Source organism: Mus pahari, chromosome 14 (genome assembly GCF_900095145.1).
Source record: "Mus pahari chromosome 14, PAHARI_EIJ_v1.1, whole genome shotgun sequence".
Classification (NCBI taxonomy): Eukaryota; Metazoa; Chordata; class Mammalia; order Rodentia; family Muridae; genus Mus; species Mus pahari.
The window spans coordinates 69,802,990-69,824,041 of NC_034603.1; the positions used below are offsets into that span (position 1 = coordinate 69,802,990).

General features: G+C 52.4%; 1 protein-coding gene across 3 annotated transcripts in view; it reads right to left on the bottom strand.

Moving 5' to 3' along the window:
• Positions 1–6,334: 6,334 nt before the first annotated feature.
• The window catches only part of Slc4a1 (solute carrier family 4 member 1 (Diego blood group)), a 15,826-nt gene continuing 1,108 nt past the window's right edge, over positions 6,335–21,052 (bottom strand). The window contains exons 2-20 of one of the 3 annotated variants that reach the window (XM_021211981.2): positions 18,213–18,294; positions 17,973–18,093; positions 16,985–17,058; positions 16,065–16,245; positions 15,841–15,976; positions 15,173–15,296; positions 14,987–15,068; positions 14,693–14,874; positions 13,845–14,055; positions 13,508–13,720; positions 13,173–13,321; positions 12,870–13,064; positions 11,288–11,458; positions 10,848–10,937; positions 10,238–10,404; positions 9,485–9,738; positions 8,389–8,558; positions 8,134–8,307; positions 6,335–7,235 (exon numbers count right to left, since the gene is read on the bottom strand). In XM_021211981.2, coding sequence (XP_021067640.1) covers positions 7,155–7,235; positions 8,134–8,307; positions 8,389–8,558; positions 9,485–9,738; positions 10,238–10,404; positions 10,848–10,937; positions 11,288–11,458; positions 12,870–13,064; positions 13,173–13,321; positions 13,508–13,720; positions 13,845–14,055; positions 14,693–14,874; positions 14,987–15,068; positions 15,173–15,296; positions 15,841–15,976; positions 16,065–16,245; positions 16,985–17,058; positions 17,973–18,093; positions 18,213–18,227 — 2,790 coding nt within the window. In that variant the 5' untranslated portion in view covers positions 18,228–18,294 and the 3' untranslated portion in view covers positions 6,335–7,154. The other 2 variants (XM_029546520.1, XM_029546519.1) reach the window with 2 other exon arrangements.

Here is a 21,052-nt window from a genome sequence, read left to right on the forward strand (position 1 = left end):
GAGCCCTAATCTAGGCATTGCAAAATAAACCACACAGGAGAGCTAAGGTGTATAGGGAGGTGAGGCTCCGAGGGATGGCTCCGTGGTCAAGAGCACTGGCTATTCTTCCAGAGCACCAGGTTTGGTTCCTGGTATTTACGTCTGGCTGCTCACAACTGCCTGTGACCCCAGTTCCATGGGATCTGACATCCCCTGGCGTCTTCCGTGGGCTTCTGCACACACATATACACACAGACACATGCATATGCATAAATAAAAATAAAATCTTTATTTTTTTTTTTTTTAAAAAGGAAAATAGTGAGCTGTGGTGGCACACACCGTTTAATCCCAGAACTTGAGAGACAGAGGCAGAACTCTGTGAGTTCAAGGCCAGCCTGGTCTACAGAGTGAGTTCCAGGACAGCCAGGGCTACACAGAGAAACCCTATCTAGAAAGACAAAACAAAATAAAAAGGATGAGGAGGGAGGGAGGGAAAGAGAAAGAGAGACAGAGACAGAGAGAGAGACTGGGAAGTTGCCTGAGCTGATAAAGTGCTTACTAAGAAGCATTAGGACCTAAATTCAAGGCCCAGCACCCACATAAAAACTGGGTGTGGTGGCACCTGTCATAAGTTTATAATCCCAGCATGCACCGGGGCATGGAGAAGCAGAGGGCGGTAGATCCTGGAGCTCACTGGCTAATCAGCATAGCAAAACTAGTGAGCTCCAGGTCCTAAGGAGAGACTCTGGATAAGGGAGGTGCAGAGCTAGGGAGATTGCTCAGCATGGGGACTTGTGATCAAATCTGCAACACGCGTGTTAAAGCCAGCTGTGGCTTGTAAACCAAGGTTGAGAGACAGAGGGAGGACCCCGGATGCTGGCTTCCCGGTCAGCTGAGTCAGAAAGGTAAACTTTAGGCTGAGGGAGAGACCTCTCCTTAAAGAATAAGGCAGAGAGCAACAGAGGAAGACATTCAACATTCTCCTCTGTGTGTGTACCCGCACACAGACACACTGACACACATACTATGTACCTCCACCCCAGACACATCAAAAACAAGAAACAAAAATGAGATGATAATGCACCTTAGGGGGAGGCAGTCCACGTACATGAATAAGAACAGCTTGCTTTAATTAAATTATTTGCTTTAATTAACTTGTCTACTCCACCAGGAGCTGCACCTGTGGCTTCCACCTGTCCACTGTACACACTTGCACTCACCCACACTGACACACACACACACACACACACACACACACACACACACGATTGCAGGAGCACACACAGACAAATAAAATAAATAAATAAACGTAAAAGTGAAGGAAGACATCAGCGATTTCTTTGAGGAAGGGAAGGGGTGGGCGGGGCAGGGTAGGGCAGGTGTGTGGGAGAGGCAGGAAGTGAGAGTCTACGGGCTTGTAGCAACCTGAGTCAATCTCAAGCATCTAGTGTCTTTCAAGGTTTCCTTGGGCTGTCGAGATGGCTCAATGGGTAAAGGTGATTGCCACCAAGCCCGATGACCCGAGTTCAATGCCCAGAAACCACATAGTGAAAGAAAACTAGTTCTTGTGGGTTGTTCACTGACTTCCACTTGTTCTTTAACCTCAGATCATGGCGCTTGTGCAGTGACTGCTCTGGCCTCACCTCTGGCCACAAATAAATACATGAATATTATTTTTGAGATGGCGTTTCACTGTGTAAACCAGTCTGGCCTTGAACTCAGATATCTGACTGCTTCTGTCTTCTGAATGAACAAATGTAACTGAAAAGGAAAAAGAAGGACTGGAGAGATGGCTCAGTGGTGAAGAGGACCGAGGTTCAATCCCCAGCCAGCATCCACACGGCAGCTCACAAATGTCTATAAAATCTGAGACCCTCACAGACATACGTGCAGGCAAAACACCAATGAACATAAATAATACATACATACATATGGTTTTCAGCTGTGAATGGTGGCTCATGTCTTTAATCCCAGCATTCTGGAGGCAGAGGCAAGCAGATCGCTATGAGTTCAAGGCCAGCCTGGTGAACAAAAAAAAAAAAAAATGAGTCCAGGACAGCCAGGATTACACAATCTGTCTCGAAGAACAAAAACGAGCAAGCACAAAAGGGTTTTCTAATATCAGATCATGGATGGGGTTCAAGGTAGGAAGGAGACTAGACTGGCTGTGACCCAGCGTCTTCCAGATTGATAACACACTCCATTTACAAACACCTCATTCACTCTGAAGAAAGATGAGGAAGAAGAGTAAACCCTCTGTATGCTCCCTGGGTGTGGTGGGTGGGGGGTGGCCTGAGACGCCATACTCCCGCCATCCTGCATCCTGTGGTTCCCCCCCACCTTTTTTCTTTTTTTAAAGTTAAAAGTGTCCTCTGGGTCAGACCCACAAATAACCTGGGGATCTGGCTGCAAAAGGGACAGACTTGTCAGTTGTGGGGCTGAATTCAATCCTATGAATATTGGAGTTCTACCAGGGTCCCAACCTCACTCATCCCCAAAGCTAATCTCATAAGAGAGATTAAATGTTAGAGAGTGAGACTGGAGGATGGTTCAGCAGTTAAAAGCACTGACTGCTCTTCCAAAGGTCCTGAGTTCAAATCCCAGCAACCACATGGTGGCTCACAACCATCTTTACAGCTACAGTGTACTCATATACATAAAATAAATAAATCTAAAAAAGAAAATGTTGGAGAGGGTGATGTTAATCCCAAAGATGAGAGAAAGACCACTGACCAGAATCATCACGGCCAAATTAATTAAAGCAGATGATTAATTAAACCTTTTTTTTTTTTTTTTTTTTTTTGAGGCATGGTTTCTCTGTGTTGCCCTGGCTGTCCTGGAACTCACTTTGTAGACCAGGCTGGACTCGAACTCAGAAATCTACCTGCCTCTGCCTCCCAAGTGCTGGGACTAAAGGTGTGTGCCACCACTGCCCGGCTAAACCAGTTTTTAACGTCATGTCCATGGACTGCCTCCCCCTGAGGTGGGGCTTGAGGGGTCAACTCCTCAGGGCAGGGACTTCTCAGATGGGGGGTTTGGTGGGCAAAAGAAGTGAGGTTACAGGAGCAGGGCAAAAATAAGTTAGTCCCTCCTCAAACAAAGACATGGCTGTGAGGTAGGCAGAGTCACGGGTGGCCCTATAACCTCTTGAAACAAAGGTAGGGTTGCAAAGTGGTTATAAACAACATTCTGAAAAAAAAAAAAAAAAAAAAAAAAAAAAAAAAAATACAAAGAAAGAAAAAAAAAAAAAAAAAAAAAAAGACATGATTGTCATGCCTGGAACAGACAGGTCAGAACCACTTGTAGTTAAGGTTACAGGTGGGGCACAGCCCAGTCCTTGAGACAGAGCACCTTAACCATAAAAAGGAATGAGCCGAGTTTGTCTTTACTACAAGATGGCTTTTAAGCCTAAAATGGAGGTGGGCTGGTTCTTCAAGTGGCTAGGTGTGGTAGTGGCACCTTTAATCCCAGCACCTGGGAGACAGGCGTGTGGAGTGGATTGCTGGGTGTTGTGTTTTATAAAAAGTGGAGGCATGGTAGGTACAGGATGAGGGTGTGGGGGGAAGGGGTGCCTCTTTGGACCCATGCTGAGGCATCCCTTCCCCCTGAGGTACCAGCCACACAATGGTATAGTATAGAAATAGCGTTTATTTAGGGCATGGGGAGGAGAGTTGAAGGGGTAGAGACAGAGAAAGACAGACAGAGGGAGGGAGAGAGAGACAGGGAGGAAGAGAGAGAGAGAGAGAGAGAGGGAGGGAGGGAGNCTCTTTGGACCCATGCTGAGGCATCCCTTCCCCCTGAGGTACCAGCCACACAATGGTATAGTATAGAAATAGCGTTTATTTAGGGCATGGGGAGGGAATTGAAGAGTTAATAGAAACACTGAGAGAGACAGAGAGAGAGAGAGAGAGAGAGAGAGAGAGAGAGAGAGAGAGAGAGAGAGGAGTAGAGGCCAGGCCATGGAGAGAGAAGGGGAAGGGAGGGGAGGGGGAGAGAAGGGACAGAGGGGGAAGAGGGTAAGAGAGCAAGAGAAGAGGGGGGCAAGCAGCCCCTTTTATAGTGAGTCAGGCACACCTGGCTGTTCCCAGGTAACTGTGGGGCAGAGCCTAGAAGAAATGACAACACTGACTTTGAGGCCATCCTGGACTATAAAGCAAGTTCCAGAACAGCCACGATCGATGTTACACAGAGAAACCGGTATCAATCAAACAAACAAACAAACAAATTGGAGGGGGCGGGGCCAGGACAGTAGCTCCATGGAACAGGACTGCCTGGCATACACCAGGCTGTGAGGGCTGCTCTCAACACCACGACAAAAAAGATTTGAAAGGCAATTGTGGCGAGACTCATCCATCTGGAATCCCAGTGTTCAAGAAGCAGTGGGAACCGGAAGTTCGAGAGCTTCATCCTAAACTAGATTATAAATTTAAGGCCAGCTTGGGCAATAAGAGACCCAGTTCCAAAAGTTCAAAAAAAAAAAAAAAAAAAACAGAAACAAAGAAAAGAAAAGAAAAGAAAAGAAAAGAAAAGAAAAGAAAAAAGAAAAGAAAAGAAAAGAAAAAAAGAAAAGAAAAGAAAATGGAGCCGGGTGTAAGGTTTGAGGGGCAGGAACTTCTCCAAGAAGGTGGCGGTTGTTTCCTAAATCTGGTTGGTTCCTCCTTCAGGAGAGAGGAAGGATGTGTAAGAATAGATAGGCCCGGCAGGATATCCAGTCCGGAGCTGCAGGGTGGCCTTCTGATGGGCCAGGCTGCACAGCTCTCCCGAGAGAGGGGCTGGGCACCTGCTGGGCCTCAGACCTCTCCAGTCCAGGCCAGTCTCCGTCTCAGCGATTAGCAGTCAGGGAAAAGGATAATAAAAACCCCGGGACATGCCTAACCCTGCGGGGAATGCGCAGCTGTAGCGAATGGGAAGCAGGCTTGGAGACAGCTCTGCTTGGGGCGCAGTTAGCACCCAGGTAGGTCTTTTCCCCAGCCTGGAAGGAGGGTCAGCAGCTCGGGGTAGTCAGGTAGTAGACCCAGGGAAGGAACCGAAGACCCCGACCTTTCCCAGAAGGCTGAGGAGGGTGGGAGGTCTTGTATGCTGGCATCTTCTTTCCCAGGGTGGGCAACACCCTAGCACCTGAGAGCTGCAGGAAGCAGTTGGGGTGGGGCAGAGACTTTAAAGGGGACCAGAGCGAGGGCGAGTGGAGAGCTGGTCAGGAGATGCTGTTCTAGGGTAAGAGAGGGAGAGGGAGAGAGGCTGCTCTCATGACCAGCATCTGGAAAGCTGACTTCCTCTCGGCCTTGGCGTCCATCTGATACCACTCTCAAAGGCTCCGTTCGGAGCTGATGGGTTTAAAGAGACTTGGGTGAGGGGAGGGGCTATGAGTGCGAAGAGCAGGTCTTCTGTCAGCCCCTCTTCCCTACCCCTCCAGACCGTCTTTCCTATTCAGCAGAGGAAGGTTGTAGGGAATTCGAATACATCACCCACCCTAGGGGAACTGCCTGGTCTCATGCTTAGCCACGCCCAGCATGACTCTAGCGACCCTCCCACGGTCAAAGCCTTACATGGGTTCCACCTAATGCCACCATGTCCACATGGTCCTGGTCCGGTTAAGACCCCCTGGGACACCCCAACTCTAAGAAAGGACTTCAAGCAAGGCACCCCTGTAACACAGACAGACACATTTATTGGCAAAACCTATTCCCAAGCACAGCGGTGGGGAAGGGCGTTGGCAGAGTGGGTGGGCGACATGATCCCCACTCTCTTTGGTAATGTTCAAGGGGCAGGCAAGGCAGGAGAGGATGGGGTGTGCCCAAAGCGTGGTCACATCAGCAGCTCCCCACAAGGAGGGCTCTGGGCTCAGCAAACGCTTTTCTTAGACCTTGTCAGTCAGTCCTCCCAGCTCTCTACAAGGCAGGTTACATCCCTGTCCTCATTTGTAGGACTTGGAAACAAGCGTCCTGTGGTGATGTGCCAGGAGGCAGGCGTGTGCTTTCAAATCCCCCCAAGAATCTCCCACTGCAAGCCTCCTGCTGCCCGCTCTCTCAGATTTCCTGCTTTTCTCACAAGTTCTGGTTCTTTCAACTCCTTTTTTTTTTTTTTTTTTTTTTTTTTTTTTTTAAAAAAAAAAAAAAAAAAAATAGATGTTTATCCATATTTTGAGCAAGCCACTGTCTCCTACTCCAATGCTCCAATGGGTCAAAACTTGGGTTCCCCCCAAGATTCAGCTTAGCTGGGGTTGGACACAGCAGGTCTCTCATGGGGGCTGAGTGTGTGGGCAGAATTGAGGTGCAGAGGGAGCACTTAGAAAATACACAGTTAATAAATTACAGCCCTCCCACCCTCCCTCTATCCCCACCCATGTCCAGAGCAGACTTGATTGGCCTCACCCCTCAGGAGGAACTTGAACCAGTTTCCTCTGTGTCCACTAGGTCTAGGGCCTTTAATAGGAGGCTATGGAGTGAATGAATGAATGAATGAATGAATACCTGGTGAGAGAGAGCAAGTACCCAGGAGTCTGAGCCCCAGTCCCTCACCTGCACCTTATTCTCACCAGGACTCCTCTCTGGATGCAGAGAAGGGAGTCTTGGGGTGGGGCTGGGACAGAAAATGGGAGGAAGTCATTAGGGGTATTTCTGTACAGGGCAGGAGCGTGGGTGGGAAGATGGAGGACAGAGCTGTGGCCTCCAGGTCAGGAGGCTCGGGTCCCTGCTGTGTGGCCCAGGGGCTGTGTGATCTGGGCAGGCTCGGAGAACAATGAAGGCTGCAATGGGTCTTGTGCATTTGCTCTTGGCCCTCAGCCCCGTGGTAACACGGGTACTCTTACCAAGGCATACATTTTATAGAGTAGGAAGCAGAGGCCAGAGAGGTCAAGGGACTTAGCTAAGGCCACACAGCCAGCAGGAACTTGAAAAGTGTCCTCGGTCTCTCTCCCCTTTGCTACTTATAACTATACCATGAAGGGAGGAGACACAGATCTAACTTTTCCAGCCTGGGACCCGTGCACTCCCAAGAGACCGTGACCCCAATTCCCTGATATAGCTTCCGGTCGTCTCCAGCCAGAAAATCGGGTGTACCTTAGATAAAGGGTTTCCTAGACAACCCCTCCTTCCCCACCCACAGACATAACACACCCATAAGTGGTCTTCCTGGGAGGGTGGGAAAGTGGAGTGGTTAGGGCCTGGGCCTGCTGCTCACACAGGCATGGGCACTTCGTCATACTCATCCAGGCCATTCTCCTCGTCAAAGGTCACTTTAGCATCATCACCATCCAGCTAGAAGGGTGGAAGGGAAAGGGTGAGAGTGCGGGACAGGATGAGCCCTTTCGAGGACTTAAGAGGCGCCTTTAGAGGTAGAAACCAGCCTGGACAAGCCCTGGGCTGTCCCTAGAGTACAGAGTTGGTCTAGGTGAGTGGTTTACAATGGGGAAGGTGGCCCCTGAGGGTCTGGTGAGGAGAACCTGCAAAAGGTGGGCAGGGTTTCCCCTCACCATAGCAACCCCACACCGAATGTCCCAAATAACTTGGACTATGATACAACTAACTGCTCAGTAGATCATGTGGGATGTGCCCTGTGCACCTCATTAGCCTTTCACCCTGTCACGATTCCTGCCTGCACCGGGGAGCCATAGGGAAATGAAGTTACTTGCTCCAGATCATATGCTAGGACACAGCAGACCAAGATGGAGACAAATGCCTTGGATATAGATTTTCTTCTTCTTCTTCTTCTTCTTCTTCTTCTTCTTCTTCTTCTTCTTCTTCTTCTTCTTCTTCTTCTTCTTCTTCTTCTTCTTCTTCTTCNTTCTTCTTCTTCTTCTTCTTCTTCTTCTTCTTCTTCTTCTTCTTCTTCTTCTTCTTCTTCTTCTTCTTCTTCTTCTTCTTCTTCTTCTGGCTGGTTTTGAACCATTTGGCCAAGGATGGCCTAGAATTTCTGATTTCCTCACTTCTACCTCCCTAGTGCTGGGATTATAAGCATGTGCCTCTATATACAATCTATGGGGTGCTAGGAATTGAATCCAGGATCCTGTGCATTGGAAGCAAGCATTCTACCAATGGAACCACATCTATTCCTAAACCCCCGCCTATCCCCCTCACTCTGCCGTCTCCCCAGCTCCAAGACACACCATTCCTATTACCGGGCCCTTCTCCTCCCATCAGGGCCCCCATGACTTACACACTTGAGTTCCAGCTCTCTGAAGATGAGTGGCAGGATGAGACGACGCAGAGGCACGGTGAGGATGAGGACGAAGGGCAGGGCCAGTGAGGCAGGAGTGGACTTCACCACCCACAGCACAGCCAGGCAGATGATCTGGATGCCCGTGAAGAGGTGCATGCGCCAGGTCTTCACCTGTGTGGAAGCCGGGGTCAGTGTCTGCCCTGTTCTGACACCCTTCCCCCACCCTAGCTGGACAGCCACAAAGCCAAGTACCCTCTTGACAAAGGGCACATCCGGGTGGTACTTGGGTGGCTTGAACAGGAGCAAGATGCGGTCAAAGAGCTGGATGCCACTGAGGGATGTGACTCCCATATACAGGAAGATGCCGAAGAGCACAGCCAGGGGGATTCGGGACAGGATAGGTTCCATGAGGATCGACAGTCCTGTGAGGATGGACACGCTCTCAGTTCAGGTCACCCAGGGATCAGCACCAATGGGCTTTGCTCAAACTTGGAATGGAGCACGAAACCACAGGTGCCATGTGACCCTTTTCTGCAGCATCCGTTTATCGGCTTAGAGGGGAACAACCTGGAAGGTTATCTTTCCCAGGAGTCAAACTCCTCCCTGCCTTACACCCACTCCCCCAGCCTAGTTGGGAGCAGCCACAGTGCTCAGAGGATCCTGTATTTCTCCTCACTCCAGAACACCTCCATGATTCTTTACAGAAAGGGGGAGAAGTGGTGAGAAGGAAGGGGGAGCTTTAGCCCGCTCCATCAGTGACTATGACCCTGTTCACCCAGTTGGACTCAGCCTCCTATGGAGCCCAGGGATGCTCTACCACCCTTTAGACAGAGGCATGCTATCGGCCTTAGAGCAACTGATCTGGAAAAGAATCTCAGAGATTTAATAAATCCTCTAACTGTGCAGATAGGGAAACTGAGGCCCAGAGGCTAGGGGAGTTACCCAGCCAGAAGCAGGGCAGGGCAAACCCCCACAGTTTCTTACATTCCTCTTGGCTAAGCATATGGAGGAAGGATCTGGCTTGGAAAGAGCCTAGCAGTGCAGCCCTCCTGCCCCACACAAATGTCCATCACAGTGTCCCAGGGCCCTGGGCTTCCTCGCTGCTGCTAGATGCTCCCCTGTGAGGAGCTAGTGTTGGGAAAGCTTGAGCAACTGGTGTATAGGGGCTTGAACAGATGAAGATGGTATGGGAGCCTCATTCCCCAACCCCAAGAGAAAGAGTCAAAGTTGGACAGGGGAGATAGTGGAGGTGGGATTTCTGAGTGGGAAGAGCCACCCCCTCCATCCCAAGAACAAGGGGCCAGAAATGAGTGGAGTAGGGCATAGGGGCATGGCTAGCCCCACTTACCCACGAGCACGGAGACCAGGAGCCCACTGATCCGCTGTTCCTTGACCTCTTGGATCTGGGCTGCAGCCCCTGGACCGCTGGCCTTCCCCATGACTGTGAGGGCATTGGCGTGGGTAACAGAACGCACAGTGGTGGCGCTGAGCCAAGGCATCCCAAAGAGAGCAGCTACCCCACCCATGCCAACGACCAGCAGCAGGTCCAGATGGAAGCCGGAGCCCTTGATCATCTTCCGCTCTGGTTTACTGACAATCAGCCTGGGGGAGGGAGGGGAGGGAAGTCAGGTGAGCTGGGCCCTCCCGGTGGGCTCCTCTTTCTTTCCCTACACCCTCCCTGGGTCTCTTTTTGTTTTCTGTTCCCATTTCTCTTTGAGTTCCTGGCCCCCTCCCTCTGGCTGTTTGAGAATTCAGGCTCTGAGGGCTAGAAGTCTCTGGAACACCCTCAGGCATTCTTGCCTAAGTCCTGAAACTTTACCTTCAGGGAGCCTCGACTGTTCAGCGCCCATCACCCCACCCCCCACCTCATCCTGGCTGTTCAGGCCCCTCCCACCATCCAGCAGTGCAGCTCATAGCTCCCAGTTTACAAGGTGTTCAAATGGTGCCACCCCAGGAGCCACAAGACCCAGACCTGCCTCTGATGCTCCAACACTCTCATCCCCTCACAGAGAGCCACCGGCCAGTCTCCTGCTGGCCCAGAGCCTGCTTCCCTCCCTACCTCCAGCCCTCCCCCGGGTCAAGCCTCTCTCCTTGCTCTTACGTGGTGATCTGAGACTCAAGGAATATGAGAATGAAGACAAGCAGGGCAGGCAGAACGGAGGCAAACATCATCCACGTGGGGAAATGTCTATACATCCCTAGAGGGTGGATGACCCAGCCCCGGGCGGAGGAGTTGGACACTTTGAGGCCATCAGGCACAGAGAGTTTCTGTGAGAAGAGACAGCTGGTGAGAACCTGGGACCAGATGGCTAAGGAGACATGGGGTCAGGGAAGTCAGGGTCCTGGGGCAGGGAGTTGGGTGGAAGTGCTCATTGGACAATTGCTTTGCTCCAAGCTACTTCTCTAAACCCTCTCTGTGTCCTCTCATTCCTGATATTGTAGGCAAACAGACAGGATCAGAGGGGTGGCTGAGCTGAGCTTTACCTGAATCTGCTTAGCTCAAGGTGCACCCTCTTCTATGGCCCTGGGCTAAGGAATAAAAAGAGCAAGGTGGCCCAGGCTCTTGCTTGAGCGGAAGGGTCTTGAGGGAACCAAGGTCAGGGAATGAGTTCTAGCTGACTCTGGGTTAGGAAAAGCCATTCTGGCAGGGTACAGAGGAGAGGAAGGAAACGAAGGCTACGGTGGCATGCCAAAGGATGAGGAGGACTCACCTGTGTGTAGGTACCCTTGATGAAAGAATCCACCAGGACCATTATCAGGATGGAGATGGGGACCCCGAAGTCCCCAATGACTCTACGCAGCTGTAAGCAGATAAAGGAACCAGTTGTGCCCATATTCCTCCCACCCGACTTCCTCCCCATCCTACATGTACCAAGGATTCTGCTCGTCCGGAAAGGTTCATCAAGAACCAAGCCTATCTTTGCTTCATCTATCCCCGTCTTCCTTCTTCCTCTGGCTCCTTCCCGCCTGTCTCTACCCTTCTCCCTCTCCCAAGAACTGTCTATCCCTGGTTCCCTGCTGGATCTTGGTGCCAGGTTGAGATGGGTTTGCATGCAACATGGTCCCTGGAAGTGGAGACCTGGGGTAGAAAGGAAGTCGAGGGTATTGGAGAAGCTAGAGTTGGTGAAGGTAAGGGTACGGGTATACTGACCTTGCCGGGGAAGTAGGTGCTATTCTTGAACTTTCGTAGCGTCATGGCAAGTAGGAAAGTACCAGCCATGAGCACAAGGGAGAAGAGGGCTGTGTTAGGCACGGGGCCCTGAGGTTTGGGCTTCATCACAACAGGGGCATAAGTCTGTTGTAGTGGGTAGTCCTGGAAAATCTGTAACCGACAAAACTTAGTGTTCCCTCCCAAGCCTTGACTTGAGCTAGACAGTATCAAATAAGTTGACTGGGTACTATCAACCAGCCGTCTGTACATCCATTTATCCATATATACGTCCAAACATCCATCTACACATCTACTGCCCATACAACCGTCACCTACCTACACCCATCTCCCCGTTCACGCATCCATCCATCCATCTGTCTCTCCTTTCTCATCTGTTTTATTAACCTGCTTGGGTTTTGCTTTGTTTTGTTTTTGAGTTTTTTTTTTTTTTTTTTTTTTTTTGGTTTTTCGAGACAGGGTTTCTCTGTATAGCCCTGGCTGTCCTGGAACTCACTTTGTAGACCAGGCTGGCCTCGAACTCAGAAATCCGCCTGCCTCTGCCTCCCGAGTGCTGGGATTAAAGGCGTGCGCCACCACGCCCGGCTGTTTTATTTTTTAAGGTGTATTTATTTTTATTTATATGAGTACACTGTAGCTGTCTTCAGACACACCAGAAGAAGACATCTGATCCTGTTACAGATGGTTGTGAGCCACCGTGTAGTTGCTGGGAATTGGAACTCGGGACCTCTGGAAGAGGAGTCAGTGCTCTTAACCGCTGAGCCATCTCTCTAGCCCACCTTGTTTTATTCTTCAAGGGATGAAGAACAATTAGCTTGTGTGGGAAGGGTCCAAGAAGCAACAAGACTGCATGTGCAGGTATATGCTTCCAGGTATTGTGTGAAACGTGAGAATTCTGGAGGCAGCCGTTAAGTAATAAGAAGGTTTATAAACAGGGCTTGAGGAGTTAGTCACGGGGACAGCATTTGCCTAGCACGCAAGAGGCTTGAATGGCAGCACAGTAAATAAGTAAATAAATAAAATCTCCTTAAAAGATCTACAGAACAAAAAACGAGCCTGCCAATCCACAGAATCAGGACAGGCACACACAGGTCACCCTTCTTCCACACACAGTGCAGATGTAGAGGTTGGTGGAGCTCTCCGGGGAGGAGGCAAGCTAGGGAGGCAGAGGCCCTGTGGGGTTCTGGAGGGCAGGTGCAGGAAAGGAGAGGCCAAGGGCTTTCAAAGCCTCCCCTTCCTCACTGTACCGGACTTCCCGGGCCATCTCACAGGTAGTGCCCACTAGTCACGTGATGTGTGGCCATAAACAGGAACAAGTGTTGAGAGAGGGGCCTTTCCTCATACAGTCAGGCCATGAGCACTGAGTCTCAAGCTTTTACGTGGTCCCAAGAAACCCAACTGCAACCCAAATCCTAGGTGAACCCCAAAACATACATGTGCCCATGTTCATGGTTGTGCAAAGAGGTAGAAACATGGCCACAGTCACGCTGTACAGACATGTTACGTGATAACACACTCTCACAGACACGCTATGCGGGAGTTTTAGCATCCTCCCTCGCCTCACCTTGATCAGCTTGGAGAAAGTCTCATAGATGAAGATGAGAGAGATGAGGAAGGAGAAGATCTCCTGGGTATAGCGGGAGATGTATTGGACCAGGAAGCTGCCTTCAAAGGCCACCACCAACATCACGAGCAGGATGAGCCAGAAGCCGATCCACGAGCGGCCCACGATATACTCCAGGTTATTGCTTTCACAGAACTGCAGACAGTGAGACAGATGCAGGGTTAGTGACCTTGTGGGCACTAGGTAGGTGAGCTACGGTGAACTACAGGGTTGGGGGTCAGAGGGGCGCTGGGACAATATTACCGAGAAGAAGGCTTCTTCAAACACCAGCAGGGGTCCCGAGAAGCCTAGCACAAGCAGGGGCTGTGCCCCCAGGAGAGCAAAGAGAATGCCTTGTACTGCTGTGGAGATGAGCAGCTCCGACACCCCCATCAGGTTCCGGGTCTTTTCTCCTATGAGGGGAAAATGCCAGACAGGGATCAAGATGGAGAGATTCCTTCAGGGGAGCGAGAGTTAAGTTATGGGGTATGACGTGCAGAGCATCAGATTGGGTCAGAAGTGAGGGGGCAGAGGCCAGAGGGTTAGAGGTGAATGTTCCGGGGGGGAGGGGGGAAGAACAATAATTGTCACTGACTGACCCAGGAGGCCACCAAAGGTGACAGCAGGTGACAAGGCAGCAAAGTAGATGAAGATGACAGCAGCCAACACCTGGGGACTGAGCGCATCGGTGATGTCACTCAGGTAGTAAGGATAACGGCGCCGGATATCACGGATCAGGCCTCCAAAGATCCGGCCTGTGCGCCGTAGAGGGTCGTCTTCGTCACCTGGGTCCCCCTTTCCCCCGTTCAAGTCTGTTGTAGAGGATAGGAAAATGGTCAGAGGGGTTTACCCATAGGGACGAATGTCTGAGAGGAAAGGAGCAGTGTACTGGGGATCCAGGGGCCCATGGGGGATCAAGAAACCTTGTCCGTGTACCTAGAGTCTGGTACAAGTTGGGGTCTGGCTTGGCGGGGCTGGGCAGGTACCGCCTCCTAAGCAGCTCCTTCTGAACGGGCACCAGGTTGAGCAGAGCTTTCTCTGAAGGGGCGTCTGTGGGCGGCAGCACCAGGCTACAGTCCAGAAAGCTCTCCAGAGAGCTCAGCAGCTCCTCCCGTTTTTGCGCCAGGGAGGCGGTAATGCGGAACACCTACGGAGGGAGAAAGGTCGGGACCACTTACTCTGTAGCCGAGAGGTCCAGGGGAGCAGGGCAACCTGGTGGTGTCTGTAGTCTTAGCACTCAGGAGGTGGAGATAGGAGGACTGCCTCAAGTTTGAGGCAATCCTGGGCTACATAGAGTTCCGGGTCAGCCAGAGGTACCAGAGGTACATGGTAAGACATTGTCTAAAAATCTTGAAGTGGAGGCAGGGGGGACCTGGACATGTGTAGCTAGGGACCAGTCACCAAAGCCAGGGCTGTTATTATAGGGTCTGGTTCTTTCTGTTTCCTCTGACCTCTAAGGACGAGCTTTGGGGAAACAGGCACCCTGGGTGGGGTAGAAGGGAGCTAAAGTATCCCTGGTGGGCTAGGCATACCACACAGCAGATTGGGCCAGCTAGAACCAGGTCAGAGCGGGCCAGGATGGACCAGCCAGTCCAATCTAAGTCAGGGTAAGACCAGACTGGCCAGGAACAGGTGGAATTCAACCCACTGGATCCAAATAGTGAATCTAAAGTCAAGCCAGTCCAGGGTGGGAAACCTGGCCTCTTTTGCCTCCCACAAGCTCCCTGGCTAATCAGCTACTCTCCCACCGCCACCTCCCCCCACCCCCAGCCCTCCACACTCACTCTTTCTGTCATGAGAGTAGCTGCAGCCCTGCCCAGCTGGGTATAGTCGACATGCGGAGCCTCAGGTCCCAGCAGAACAAGAAGGAAGCCCACAGGCTCCGGCATCACCAGGTCCTCCAGCGGCACGGCCTCCTTCAGTCTCACGAAGCCCAGCACAGGCTTCTGCAGAAAATTAGCCCGGCCTGTGGGAGGCACCAGGTGGTGAAGCCAGGCCGCTGGGACTCGTAGTTTATGAATTCAAGAGTGGGGGCTGCCCGGGGCCTGAAGTAGGATGCACGGGGAAGGAGCTCTTACCCACTAGCACCAGTGTGGTTTCTGAACCTGGGGGGATCTTCAGAGTCCCAGATGGCGAGGGTCCTTCTGAGCCTCCCTCTGCCTGTGGAAAGGAAGGCGAAGGAGCTAAGTCAGGCATCACACTGACCCTAGGAGACCTGAGCATCCATCCAGCCCTTCCTTCTCCCAATCTTGTCCTAATCGTACCTGTCCGCAGTACAGCTGGGTCTCCAGCGATGGCTGATGGGGAAGCAGAGGCTCAGAAGGGCCCCCAGAGCGGGTCAGGATGGCGGGCTTCACCCCCTCCAGATTCTCCAGGTCCTCAGCATGGCTGTGGAAGGAACACACAGGTGACATGAGTCGAGCCAGCTATTTGGACTGAGTTTCCCATGGAGAGAGAAACTGGCGGGAGGGGCAAAGGTTGGCACTAAGTGGAACTTCCCAGTGACCAAACTGGAGAGACTCCAGAGAAGGAAGATCAGTCTCCTCTTAAAGGACAGTATGGATGGAAGACAGGTGGCCCCTGTCTAGGATGTTTAGGTGGGAGGAAAACAAAAAAACAAAACAAAAACCAAACCAAGCCAAAACAACAACAACAACAACAACAACAACAACAACAACAACAACAACAACAACAAAAAGATGGACGGAAGAAAGGGTCCCAGCATCTTGTTCTGTAAGTGCGAACTTCAAGTCGAGGGCTCCGTTTAGGGATGTCAGGCAGCTATGGGAACTATGGTGGAGGAAGAATAGTTCTCTTGCCTGATGGGGTGGGGTCCAATTGGAGCTGAGGGAGGGTAGGGAGACCTTGGAGGCAGGGGAGCTAGGGAGGGACCCATAGGATGTGAAGCCCAGGTCCTGGCCGGCAAAAGCACCTGCGTTTGAGCAGCAGAGCCCGGAGCAGTTCGTCTCGGTCCTCAGGCCGAATCTGATCCTCGTAGATGAAGCAGTCTAGAAGGTGATTGGCCACCCCAGCCAGGGATGTCTCTGCCAGATCCAGAAGGAAGGTGCCTGGGGACAGCCAAGTGGTGAGCTGAGTGGCTGCCCCAGAGAGCCACCTATGCAGCAGGGGGAGCACAGGGGGCCCAGGAGGACTCACCCTTTGAGAAGACCTTCTGCAGTTCTAGAAGGCTCCAGAAGGTCAGGTAAGATAGATGTGGGCGACCCCACACACCATCTTCTCGGAGGTTTTCCTCCAGCCCTTTCCAGTGCGCTGCCTCCACCCATTGTAGTTCCTGGTTCCTCTGGTCCATCATCAGTTCCTGCAGCTCCACATAGACCTGAGGCCCATGGCCTGAGTTAGTCCCTCAAGCCAAGGGCTTGGGAGAGAGGGGGAGCCTGGATCCCGAGGTGCTCGGGTCTAAGCTAGGCTCAGAAAAGGCCCTGGGCTCTAGGACGGGCCTCCCGTTCGGAGTGTGGGGAGATAGGCAGGGTCCCATGGCTTCCACACCCTCCTCCATCCTTCTCAGCAGGCCGTTATCATGTTTCAGAAGAGGCATGGACCTCTGGACCATGAGGGACCTCGAGCAGCCACTTGGCAGGAAAACTGGGACCTGGTGACGAGGGCTGAAGGGACTTGGGAAGCCATGGGGTTATCTCCCAGCTCCAAGACTTGAAGGATGTGGTTCATACTGTCCTGAGCCAGGTGGTTACTCTCAGGGTCCCAGCTTAGGGACCCAATCCCCTCACTCGCTAGGAAGTCTGGTGCTCAGAGGGGACTTGGATGCTGGGAAAAGGCAGTGTGTACTTGGTTCTATGCGTGCCTGTGAGTATCTAGCCCAGCCAAGCCTGAAAGTTGTGGCTTAGTCCTCAGCACTATCTGGACAGTGAACTTAGCAAAGGCCCGTTTCTCTGTTAGTGAGCATGCCCCTTTTCTGCCACTGATGTCCCAGGGTGTTTGCTCTCTCTGCTTGTCTGTATGTGGGCATCTCCTCCACCTTGGGTCTCTCTCTACCCCTCCCTATCATACGAAATGGATCTCAAGGCAACTCAAGAAAGAGAATGGATCTGAGTCCTCACCTGACCGGAGCTTGGGTGCAGTGTGACGGTACTGCTGGGGATGTAGTCTGTGGCTGTTTGCTCTGTGGGAAGAGCTGAAAACCCGATGGCCAGTTAGCACTGCCTGTGATGTGGCCCTTCACTCGGGCCCTACTGTACTACTGTCACGGAGCCTCAGGAAACTAGACCCACTCCTTGCACACCCCCTGGGCTGGGAGCTCTGTCTAACTTTAGTCTGTCACCACTCTCCACCTGAACTTTACCAAGGAACCTGGAATTTGTCGTGGTGATCTGAGCCCCCAGCCTGACCCCTCCTCTGAGATAGGAAGAGAGAGCCCCAAGTCCCAGTATTTGAAACCATCCTAGCATTCCCTCCCTTCCCTGCTATATCTCCTTTCTTCTCCCCACCCGCTTAGCTAAGCCGCCAGCTGGTAGCCTCTTACCACACACCAGTCAGAGAGGGTGAGTCCCTTATATCCCCCACCCCGACTCTTATTTCCCAAGGGGGCCTCTTAGCTTCAAATCTAATCACTAACACTTAAGTCCAGTTGACAGTAAACAGGTCCCCGCCTTAGGCTCTCCCATCTAAGACCTTGGGCAGGTCAAGGAAGGTGGTATGGACTCCTGGGGTCTCTGCTCCAGGGGCCCCCACAGCTTTCTCTCATTTCTCAGCATCTCCAGCTGTCTAGACTGAATGAGGTTCCAGCAACAGGCCTGCTGCTTGACCTCAATGCTGATATGGGACAGACAGGGTAACAGCTGGGTCTGTGCCCTTGTCCCAGACATACCTGGCTGCCCTGTTACATGTGAAAGGGACCCAGTCCCCCTCCCCCCAGTCACCTCCTGTGATCATTTCAAACAAAACACTGTTTATCCTTCAATCAGCCAGGATTGTTGGGAGAACTGGTCCCAGGGCTGGGACTGGAGCTGTGGAGAGGGGAAGGACTGGGTCCCTATGGAGACCCAGCAGCTCCTCTGGTAGAGGCAGAAGGCATGGGATGGGTCTTACCTTCTGGCTCCTGCATCTCGGTCACAGGGATGGCTAGGTCTCTATATCCTATCTGTTCTATTATGTTCTCCAGTTCTTCTTCGCTTTCCCGATCTGGGATCTCCAGCACTTCCTCGTGGTCCTGTGGGGAAAACCCATCAAGGCTGGATTGAGTGGCTTCTCAAGACCCCCGAGGAGAGAAGCCCAGGGTGGCTCCCAGAGCCCCAGGCAGGAGCCCTGCATGGATCAGGGGACACTTACCCGCAAGTCCCCCATGATGCCGTCCTCAGTTCCAGTCGTCCTCTGCTCTCTGGGCCGCCAGCATAACCTGCGCCTCAGGTCCCTGGAAGAGAGGTGCAGGCTGATGGAGGCACAGTAATGTCACATACCTCAACTAGCCTCCTGTTGCTTCTGGGTCCCCCTAAAGGAGCTAACATTTAGTGCCGGAAGAGCCCTGGGGACATGAGACTGGTCAGATGGAGGCCAAGGAGGAAGAGACAGGGTTTGTAGGTGTGTAGGCAGGGGCTGAGGGACAGGAGACATCGGAGTGGCTGAATTCTCCTTAGTGTGTCTGGGGCGCATGGTCAAATGGTGTCTAGCTCCATCCTTTATCCACCAGGCCTTAACTAACTTCTCTTTCTGAGCCATGAGGACTCAGACAACTCCCAGAACGTGGTGTACCCCCCTCTTCAGGGAGCCTGGCTCCCCTGAAAGTCTCCATAACACATGGTGTATCCCCTCTTCAGGGAGCCCGGCTCCCCTGAAAGTCTCCATAACACATGGAGACTTTCTCCTCTTCTAGAGGTGGCAGCTTCTGCCTGGACAACAGACCGTAGCATCCTTGGGTGTGGCTCGCAGATCCTGAGGGACATGAGTCTGTGTTCTCCGCTTCACTCCATCCCCACCTCGCTGGCATGCTTTCTCCTTAGTCTATCGGCTTCTATCCAGTTCCTAGAACTCACCAAGACTTTGCCTGCTCCAGGGCCTTTGCACACTCAGTGTCTCCTTCTGTCAACAGCTCAGCCCTTCCCCTACCTCAGTTCCAGTATCAGCCTTTCACAGGCCCTCCTTAACCACCCCAACAGTCGCTGACCCAGCCCAACGCGGTTTCTTCGTTAACTCGTGTGCAAATGTCAGACACGTCCTTTGGAAAGGAAGGCACTTGAGTGTAAGTGCCTGCACATTTCCATCCTCGGGGGGGCCCCACACTTAGCAGCCAACCTGACTCCACATCACAAACTCAAAATGACCAAGATCTATCTGGAGGCCACAGAACCTCAGCCTCCATTTTTTCAAGACAAAGGTGTCCCTGCCCTAGGATGTAGGGACCAGTCATCTAGTGTGCCAGTCTGGATGGGTGTGGGAGGATTCCTTTGCCCTGTCATTGCTACATGGAACCTCGGGGTGACAAGCATTTGAGTAGGGTCATCAAACGGAATCACTTGGCTGAGCACAACAGACTGAGCTGTGCAGAGCTGAGCGTGTCCTCACTCTTCAGGTGACCTAAGTGAGCGTGTCCTCACTCTTCAGGTGACCTAAGTGTCTCCTACATGGATGGAATCTAGGGGGTTACCTGTGCTGGACACTGCAGAGAGGAAAATTGGGACAGAGGTACAGGACCCAGTGACCACAGCATGGGTCCCAAGACCTAGGTAAAGAGGACCAGCCTAGGCATGAGGCATGGGCTAGGACAGAGGGGTGGGGGGGCAGGGGGGGAGGGGACAGAGGGGTGGAGGGGCTAGGACAGAGAGGGGGGGGGACAGAGGAGCAGGAGTCAGTGAGTGGAAGGCAGGGGACAAGGCATGGGGAACAGAAGCTAGAAGGGCCAGAGGATAGGTTCAAGGGGTCAGAGGCAGAGGGGTAGAGGGTGACAGGCAGAGGTGTGGAGGTAGGGTCACACAGTCACACATGCTAGGGACCATGTAAGAATCTGGGGCAGAACAAACATTTGGAAAGAACCATACAGAGGACTCTCTGGGCCTTGGAGAGTCCTGAGGTTCTGAGAGGGAGAGACATCATCAAGTCTTTAGGAGTGGCAAGTGACCTCCATGGCAGTGTCCCTGAGCCTGAGAATGGGACAATCCTCTGAGCTTCCCCCCGGGGAGCATTCACCTTTCCCCTTTCTGCTCTCCCGCCTCCTTTGCCTTCCTTTCCCCACGGCTTGCACCCAGTTTCTCCAGTCTATCTTTAGTTTTCTTCCTTCCTTCTCTGGACCTGCCCACACTGCTCTCTGGCGGGGCCTCAGATCCCAAGGTACCAAAATCCCACTGTGGGACTGGGACTGGCGCCTTGATTCTCCTGAGGGACAGCATGGCACAGCCTGGGTGGGATCCAGAGTCCTAGGCTACGTCCCTGACCCTGCCCTGACCAATGGTCTTGGGAAGCTCTCAGGTGTTTAACTCTGCCATCTGTCTGTCAGATGTCAACCTCTGGGAACCCAGTCAGAAAGAGTAAAACCATCAGAAGTGACCTGGAGTCCAGCTGAGCCTTGGAGGGTGCACCAGGCCCAGGTTGTTGCCTGCTGGCCCTACACTCTTAGCTCTGCCCCACTCTGCCTGGACCTGATAAGAGCCTGGGCCCCTGAGCCTTCAGTGCTCTGAGTTGGAAACACCCCAAACACCTGGAGAGCCAGCTGCCAGCCAGGACAGATAAGGGGTGAGTGGGCCATCTGGAGCCCAGGAGGTGGAGCCCAGCTGGGAAGACACAGGGGGCAGGGGACAGGGGACAGATGATAGAGACAGCCCCCTGCTGGCACAGTACTACCTTTATACTGTCAACCCCACACCTCACAAGCAGCTACGGTGCCCTCTCTCTCTCCCAGTAAACCAGTAAACGTCAGTGGTGCCATTTGACAAAGCCAAGATTCAGAAGGGTTCGCCTACTTCAGGGGCACTGGATGGATCAGAAGCAGGATTAAACCTCTGGCGTACAACTTCACAAGCCTCTTCACCCGCTGCACTGAACTGCCTCCCAGAGAAGAAAATAGCTCTTAGCTGATTGGGAGTTAGGAGTTCACACATGCCGGGGCATGGTGGCGCACGCCTTTAATCCCAGCACTCGGGAGGCAGAGGTAGGTGGATTTCTGAGTTCGAGGCCAGCCT